General features: G+C 35.3%; 1 protein-coding gene across 1 annotated transcript in view; it reads left to right on the forward strand.

Annotated features, from left to right (window-relative positions):
• The first annotated feature begins 1,183 nt into the window (after window positions 1–1,183).
• Vwde (von Willebrand factor D and EGF domains) overlaps window positions 1,184–9,396 on the forward strand; it is a 46,284-nt gene continuing 38,071 nt past the window's right edge. Inside the window, exons 1-3 of the mRNA XM_033758240.1 lie at window positions 1,184–1,339; window positions 5,131–5,362; window positions 9,247–9,312. Coding sequence (XP_033614131.1) covers window positions 1,223–1,339; window positions 5,131–5,362; window positions 9,247–9,312 — 415 coding nt within the window. The 5' untranslated portion in view covers window positions 1,184–1,222. The remainder of the gene's footprint in view (window positions 1,340–5,130; window positions 5,363–9,246; window positions 9,313–9,396) is intronic.

Below are 9,396 nucleotides of genomic sequence, written 5' to 3' on the forward strand. Positions count from 1 at the left end.
CTGGCTCTGCTACTGGCGATCCTGGCCGCCGGGGGAGCCCAGCCAGGTAGGTCGCGGCTTCTCGGAGGACGCGGAGCCCCCTGGGTCTGACCCCACCGACCTCTTCCGGGTCTCGCTGTCTTTGAGGGGTCTCTGCCCGCACTGCTGTTGTTCGGCTTTATTTTGCACGCTGATGGTTGCAGCCTCCTCTTCTCTCAGACCTCGAGTCCTGCTTTGGTTGTCTTTTTTCTCTGCTCTTTAAAATTAATCTGCTGTAGAACACCTTTGCTGAACCTGCCAGGTATCCTAGAGGCAAACGGATTCCTGTTATCAGTTCCAAGTTGAATGATTTCCATCTCCATCTTCGAAAATAATTAATCGAAGAATGCTGTATTCTTACAGTGCATCTATTAAGTTTATTTGTGATTTAATAAAACATTTACTGGTATATGTCTGTAGTACATAATATTTACAATGTTTGTGTGGAGTTGATAACAACTTTATGTTCTTTCTTGCACCAAAAAATGCAGGAAACTTCCTTTAAAGGCACGTTAGGATCAACCTTAAAAGATTCATTCAGTTTGTTGCATTCCGTGATGTAGCCAAGATAGGCTCTGGAGGGGCACTCTCTTCTCGGGGGGGGGGGGGTGAAGGTCCCCGAATATGTTCTTTCTTGCACCAAAAAATGCAGGAAACTTCCTTTAAAGGCACGTTAGGATCAACCTTAAAAGATTCATTCAGTTTGTTGCATTCCGTGATGTAGCCAAGATAGGCTCTGGAGGGGCACTCTCTTCTCGGGGGGGGGGGTTAAGATCCCAGTAGTGACACTGAAATCTAGAGGGCTGGCGTACGAGGCCCAAGGGGAATCTCTATAAGGTCTGCATTTGAGATGGTCACAGAAAATAAATCCTAACTCGAGAGAATCGGCTCTATATTGCCTTGTTAAAATACAATGAAAATAAAGTTCTTAAAGTCCCTCAAAAATGCCTCCTGAAGGGTTTTGCTGAGTTGCTGTGTCAATGGAAAGTGCGAGTGAAGCCATTCTCGACTTACTCAGAGACTGGAGGATTCTGTGTACTGTAGTCATTTGTTTGCTGTATTTTTGTTTTGGAAATTAGTTTTATTTGAGAACTGAACAAAGCACATTACATAAAGACAATTCTCTCTCTGTCTAGCCCAGGAGTGCTCTCCGGGGGGCCACCAGATTCTTCGGAGCCCTTACAGAAGTGTCCACTTTGACTCCATGCACCTCCAGCAGGCAGCTGCTCACGACCTCATCTGTGACCATTCCCTGTTCCCCGGATGGTATCGGTTCCTCATCTTTGACAGACCCGCTGAGATGCCAACCAAATGTGTTGAGGTACTCCGGCTCACTAAACACTGCGTGTGGCTTTCCTTAGGTGCTCTTTAATATAAAGACTGAGCCTTACAGCCAATTTATGCCCACACTGACCTAATTATGTGTTAGCTTGACTTAATTCAAAGGAGTATTCTCCTATGTTACCTAGTCTGATAAGAATACCGATAGGAATAGTCAATGTTAAGCTCCATGCAGTCCATACCCCCACCACAGCTTATATAATTTTGACCACTCTAGGACACAGTCTATCAGTAATCATTGTTTCCATCAAACAGTGCGGGTCACACACATTCTTAGGACTAAGCCTCGTAGAGCCACCTAGCTAGCAAGTAAAAGAGCCAAGTATTGAATATAAACAATCATTCTCCGGGGCTTAACTGCAAATAACCTGCAAATAGTAAATGCTATATGTTTTTTGCTTCAATTCTTGGCAGTTACTGCTGATTACCATTGTGGGTTCTAGTGGCATGAAGCCTAAGTACAAAGCACTTCCTAATGAAAGACCAAACAGAACTTAGCTTGGCTGGGAAATCTTGAAGTATTTCCTGGCCCTAGTTTGTAAGCACTGACTGCACTGGCAGCAAATTCAACTCACTGTGCTCCACTGTGGCTTCTTCTCTAACTCCACAGTTTGGGCAGCCAGTATACCTTGGTTTTTATTGTTTGTGAACATGCAAGCATTGTGTTTTTTTTTGGCACAGCAGGCTTAATTTTGTCTATTTTTTGAATTTTCATGTGTGAAATCACATCAGATATATTTTTCTACAACTTAATTTTTTTTTTTCTCTCACAAAGTTCACTCTCGGGAGCACATTGTACAAGGAATCTCATCTGGGCAAGTCTTGCTCAGTGAACTAGCCTGAGTGATTTCTTTCACTCTGAAAGCTTTGTTACACACATTTTCTCTAAAATGCTTCTAATAATGAGAACAAGAACAAATGCTTCCTGATCAAGATCCTCCTCGAATTTCTGTTGAGATTTCTAGTTATATGAATGATGATTTTCAAATTCAAGTTTCCTCTAAGTCATTGAGAGTCCCCATCCAGCTGGTAATATTTTTAGGGAATGACCATCATCTCTATTCATGACACTTTTGACCACTCAGTCTTTCAATTCAGTTCTCATTATTGGAGCCACAGCTCCATCTACATGACATAAAGAATGAGACTAAGACTATATCTCATAAAAGACCAAACCCTTTACCTCATTATCCTTAGTTACAGGATCAAAATGGTAAAGAAAGGCTTCAACCTGACATATATTTTGCAATTCATACATTTTCTGCCACCAGGGAACATTATTAACTGTGTAACTTCACTTGACTTTTCTGAGGCTTTGAGGTAGCTAATGTTTCTTCTAAAGATGGAGACAGAGGCTACGAGTTTGAGTCACATAACCAGTCAGTACACAGAAGCAAGACTTCCCCAGAAAATCCAGACAAGGCACTGTGACATTCCAGAAATATGCACAGTGTCACACTTGCCAATTATTAAAGATGCTCCCCATGACTTATGAGTTTATTCTGTATAATCATATATTGTAGTAGGTATGCTTTCATTCATCAAGGTAAATTTTTCTTTTTGTACCCTGGAGGACATGCAGCTACTCTTGAACACTCGAAGTGAGGCTATATCATACAGGATTATTTCTTAGCACAAGATTTATTTTCCTTACCATCATCCACATTTTGTGAAATGTGCAGAAACGGGAATGATTTTCCTTTTTAAGTATTAATTTAATAATTCAGAGAAAAATTCACATTTTAGTAATTAATTTTAACTTTTATGCCATTATGGCTGTCTTATTTGTCACTTTTGTCATAATTTGCTTGCAAAATTTTTTTAAAAATTAAAGTTCAAGGAAAATCACTTCTTACACAATTGTGCTCTCTTCCTTTGACTGAATGAACTACAATTGATCTAGAACCTCACACAAATGTGGATAGCAGTGTCTCTTTTCCAAGATATCAACTAAGACATGTCCTACTTTCCCATGGAGCAGTTATTTCCTGTGCCTCCCCTTCCCTCTGGAACCAAGAATATAGAGCATTCAAGTGGAGAATTAACATAATTTTCTTTTTTACTACAGGATAATACAAGTCTATTTAAATAAATGTTTACTTGTGATGCTTAAACTAATACATAGAAATTATAGAAAACTTAATAACTAAAGGACAGGAATGGAACATTTAGTCATAATTCATCCACACAGTTGTAACTATCACTAACATTTTGCTATTATTCTTTCTTCTATCACTTTCTTGTATTTATATTTTTGTTTGTTTTTTGTTTTAGAGACAGGGTCTCACTATGTAGTTGAGACTGTCCTGAAACTCACTATGTAGCCCAGGCTGGTCTCAACTCACAGCGATCCTCCTGCCTCAGCCTCTCAAGTGCTGGGATTACAGGCGTGTGTCACCATGCCCGACAATTTTCTTGACATGCTTTATTCCCAGTTACACTTATGGCATTAGTATGTTCCTGAATTATAAAGTCTGTCTCATCAGTTTTGAAAATAATATTTTGTAATAAATATATACCATATTTATTTAAGCCATTGCTGTGTATGCACACACTCAGCATTGTGATATAAAGTAATTATGAATTAACACGTGTGCATACTATCATTTTTAAAGTTTTAGTGTTAGATAATGAGTAAATTTTAGTGATTGAGTTTGCTAAGTAAACTTGAAGATAAATGTCTTTTGAGAGCTTATATAAAAGTTATGTAAAATATAATAATGCAAACTTTTAATCCTTGTAGAAAATTCCTTTTATGGTACTGAATACTCTTACCTGAATTTCTTTTGTAAATGGTATTTTTTTAGTCTTAGAGTTTTTGAATGGGTAATATGACATGGTTAAAATAAAATTAATAAATATAATGATATAACAATAATATAGCATAGTAAATATAACATTATTTATAAAAATTTACTCCTTATCTAACTCATATTTATTTTATACTTTAAAAGATATTATTTAATCATATCTATCAATCTTCGCTTTGTGATTTTTTAAAAATATGGAAATAGCAAGACTAAGAATTACAGTGTGGCTTAAGAATATTGAGCCATTGTCAGGTAAGCATGGCATTGCTTGTGTTATGACATTTACAAATTTCCATAGCACTTTGAGGGAATACTGCTAACCACCTAATGTGAAACAGAAGACTGTTGAGTGCCTTATCCAAGATCATATATTTAATAGATTCTTCCCAAATATGTACTTTTTATTTTTCTGTTTAATCTCATTTTCTATGTGGAATTGATTTTAATAATAGGCTTCAAATGTGCTTTTAACTTCATTGTTTTCCAAATTGTTAAATAATTGTTTTATCACCTGATTTTTAACAATCTACATTTGCATGGTTTTGTTGCATGTTGAATTATGCATTAATTTCTTACATATAGTATTTCCAGAAATTTTGGAATAAATTTCCAAAGTCAGTTTGTCTTTGTGGTATATCTTACAAATGTTTGGCTTGGCTTGTTTTAGAGTAAATCAACTATTTTAGTAATTTACCAGACACCATATTTCTTTAGTTTACAATAAAAATGTAACAAATAGAATAAAAACACTTACATTGAATAACGTATTAATTATGAGGTATCTACCTTTAAATTTACTATTTCTTTAACTTGCTATTCTTATATGGTAGAAGTACAAGCTAATCTTTAAAATGATTAGTACTTTTGAATTTTAAAGATTGTGTCAAAGAAAATACAATGTTGATTTAATCTGTTTGAAAATAAAGTAGGTTTTCAACTTTTGTTTTCTCTGATGCAAAAGATGAACCACTGTGGAACTCAGGCCCCTATCTGGCTGTCTCTGAGAGATACAGAAACACTGCCCCCTCCTGGGCAGACTAAGAATCTGACAGCTTGCGCTACATGGCAGTTTCTGTTTAGCCCTGGAAAAGACTGCTGTCTCTTTCAAATCCCGGTGTCTGTGAGAAACTGCGGAAATTTTTTTGTGTACTTCCTGCAACCCACTCAGGGATGTATGGGCTACTGTGCAGAAGGTAAGAAAATATTAGTAATACACATGAACTGCCATTCATGGAACTCTGTGTTTATATTTATGGTATTCTCCGGATAGGTTGTGTTGAACTAATGCAAATTTCAGTAGAGATTGTTTTACCATTATTGGTAAAATGAAGCTAAATTTCCAGTTTAAATTGGCCATGTTTGTTTGGGATTCTTGTTTTTGGGGGGTGAGGGGGCAGGGTCTCACTATGCAGTTCACACTGGCCTTGAACTCACTATGTAGCACAGACTGGCCTGAAGCTTGCCACAATTCTCCTGCCTCAGCCTCCCAAGAACTAGGATTACAGGCTTGCATTGCTATGCCTAGCCTGCAAATTCTTAAAGTGTTCAAAAATATACACTGATATTAAATAGATTTCTCACCATTTTCTCACTGAATACTGTGATTTTTAAAAAAATTCTTTAGTTTCCTCACACCCTTTATCCTCTTTTATTAAAGGATAAAGATGGTAAGTAAAAAGTATAAAAATCTGGACTGTATATCTGGATGTATATTGTATATACATCTTTCGCTCATTGACATTTAGTGAGTGTATATTTCATGCCATGAGTTACTTTATGCTTTGGGCTCACTGTTATGAAAGAGACAAATGAGATCTCTGCCCTCATGGAACTTAACTTTCTAGTGCAGTATCTCAGAAAATATATAAAAATAAACTGGATATAAGTTTCAGTGAAATAAAAAAATATAAGTAAATCCCTACTATGAAAGAATAAAATAAATATCCATGAGTCCTTACTATATAAATACATGATTAGAGAAATAGAGGAAAATACCCAAACTACACTCAACTATAGCTAGGAATTCCTTGAAAGTAGACAATGTACCCTTTACATTAAAGTGTTGTGGCTGTGTTCTTAATAAAATAGGGACTCAGAAACACTGTACTTAATAGCAATGTTTATTAGAATTAGTGGTCCAGCTTCTTAGGTGCAAGAGACTCAAAACAGAAACTATATTATGACATTTTTGTTTGCTTTATGTGTTTTGTTTTGTTGGCTTGGACTGTTTAGACAATAATGAAACTTAAAATCTATGTAGGAAGCTCAAATCCTGGTAGGAACATACTGGTCTGGATCATTGTTATCAAATGAGGCAAACATTTAATTCAGCAAACAGTAATTATTGTATCAGTAACACTTAAAATCTTTTCATCATGAAGCCATTAGATTCTCCAAACCAACAAACTACAAAGCACAGATACAACAAAACAAATACAAGAGTTATTCAGAACTTAGAATAGTTAAAATAAAAACCACTGGCAGTAGTGAAAACTGAGGCAGTAACTCAGTGGCAGAGTGCTTGCCTAGCATGTGTGAGGACCTGGGTTTAATCCCCAGCACAACACACACAAACTCACACACATGTCTTTGGTTTTGCATTTTAATAACCTACTCGGATATAATAAATATCAAATCTGAAAAATAATTTTGCTTTTCATAGCTACGCAGTTTAAACCAGCATTGTTAGAAAAAGGCATTCAACATTTCTAGCACCTTTGCCTCTTAGTGTCAGCATAAAGAATTGAAGTTTACTCACTGGTTAAGTATTTCTTCCAATTGTCGGTGGAAAATAAAAACTTTAACACTTTGGGGGGGTTATAACTAATTCTTTTTTCTTAACAACAATGCCACTTTCTATTTTTATTACTATATATTTTTTCAAATGGCTTCTAAATTTGATGTAATAATTTCATTATTAGTCAAAAATCTTTAAGCAAGTAAGGTATTATTATCTACTTTGCCTGATAACAAAGACCAGTTAAGAAAGATAATGTTCCCAGTCTGACATGGCATATGCTTGTCATGTATATAAAGTATTTGTATCAGGAAAAGCAAATAGATCAACGAAAAAAATGGGGCCCATAAATAGACTAACAAGCATATGGTTAACTGATTTTCAACACAGTAACATAGAAATATTCTGTGCATATACATGAAATATATTTCATGTGCAAAAAGGCCAACCTTTCCATACCTTTCAGCTAATTTTTTTTTTTTTTTTTTTTTTTTGGTCCTGGGGATTGAGCTCAGGACCTTCTATCTTCAAGGCAGGTAGCAGAACCACTGAGCTAAATCCCCGAATACAAAAAAAGAAACACTCTCAAGTTCTTGAAATAATTATATACCCAAATATAAAAGCTAAAATATATAACTTTTAGGAACACATTTATTATGAAAAGTATAAAACTTGTACATTCAAATATAAAAGCTAAAATATAAAACTTCAATAAAGCCAAAATATAAATATAACTTAAGGAAATATTTCTAAAATGTAAAACCAAAATTTTTTTTTTCTCATTGAGTTTATTGGTACATTTTAGGTATACAGTACAGTTACATTCATTACTGGGATCTTGTACCTCTACATGACAGGTCTTGCTTCTCATTTTTTCCCCTTGTCCCTACGCTCCCTTCACCCCTCCTCCCCTCCCCATTTACAAACACTTTATTGCCATTTTTGCATTTTCTCATATTTTTTTCTTTTCCCTTATTAGCTTTCCCCTACCCTTCCAACTTTCCCTACACCTTTAGCCCCTTTCTTCCTATTTCACCTTGTCCATTATATCATTAGGATCTTATGTACTATTATAGTTTTTCACACCAGAGAAACAATTTGGTATTTACACATGTGTGACTTATTTATTTCACTTAGGAGTATATCCTCAATATGTATCCATTTTCCTATGAATGAACCTAATTTCTCATTCTTTGTGGCTGAGTAGTATTCCATTATAGAAATTATCCAGTTTCCAACTGATGGGCAAATGGGCTATTTCCAAGTTTTAGCTATTACACACTGTGCCACTATAAACACTGGTGCACATATACCACTGTGATATGATTCTTCTAATTCTTTTGGAAAGATACCAGGCAGTGCGATGGCTGGGTCAAATGGAACCTCTAACCCCAGCTCTTTGAGGTATCTCCATATTGATTTCCACAGTGGTTGCACCAGTCTGCACTCCCACCAACAATGGAGAAGGGTTCCTTTCTCCCCACAACCCTGCCAACATTGTTATTGTGTGATTTCTTGATAGCAGCCATTCTTTGTGGGGTGAGGTGGAATCTCAGTGTTGTTTTCATCTGCATTTCTCGAATGACCAATGATGTGGAACATTTTTTCATATATTTAATTGCTGTTTTTACTTCTTTATCTGAGAAATGTCTGTTCATTTCAGATGCCTATTTTTGAATCAGGTCTTTATATTTGGGGGGGCTGGTTGTTTTGAGTTTTTTATATATTTTTGATAGTAGTCCTTTGTCTGAGGAGCAGCTGGTAAATTTTTTTTCCCACATTGCATTTTGTCTCTTAGTTCTGTTGATGGTTTCTTTTGCAGTGCAGTAAAACCAAATTGTTACCCATAAAAATATGAATTATACTCTTATCTAATTGTGGAATAAAGTGCTACAAATATTCATAATCAAGTTTTGGTGTGAAGTTTTCATGTCTTTTGAGTAAAGGCCAAAAAGTATGATTTCTGTATTATGCGTATATTTAATTGTCTATGAAATTTCTAAATGGTCTTTCAAAGTGAGCATGACATATTACATTTTCAGTCTCCACACGAGTCCCTACTGCCTTGACATTGTCGATATGTTTCAATATTTAATAATGCAGATTCAGATTTAGAATGTGGGATGCGAAATCTATGAATATGTTGAAATATAGGCCCTGTCCTCTCCGGTTCATCCTTAAAAGGAAAACATTTATTATGAAAAAGAAACCAACAGAGTGTACAACTAAGAAAGTCTCTATCCAATATTAAAATATACTTAAAGGAATTTTACTTTGAATCTATGTATTTTGATATCTTCTGCCCAGTTGAATAAATTTAAAAACTTTAACCTTTTGCAGCTATTTCTGATACAAAATTACACTCTTGTGGCCCTGAAGAAATAGAAATCGGAGGTGACTGTATTGGTAATTATAGCATTTTCTTTTTAAATATTGTATTTATAAATTAGTGATTTTCTTCTTAAAGAATGTGCACATATATATATATAT

This window comes from Fukomys damarensis, unplaced genomic scaffold (genome assembly GCF_012274545.1).
Source record: "Fukomys damarensis isolate Sample0158 unplaced genomic scaffold, DMR_v1.0_HiC HiC_scaffold_4, whole genome shotgun sequence".
Lineage (NCBI taxonomy): Eukaryota > Metazoa > Chordata > Mammalia > Rodentia > Bathyergidae > Fukomys > Fukomys damarensis.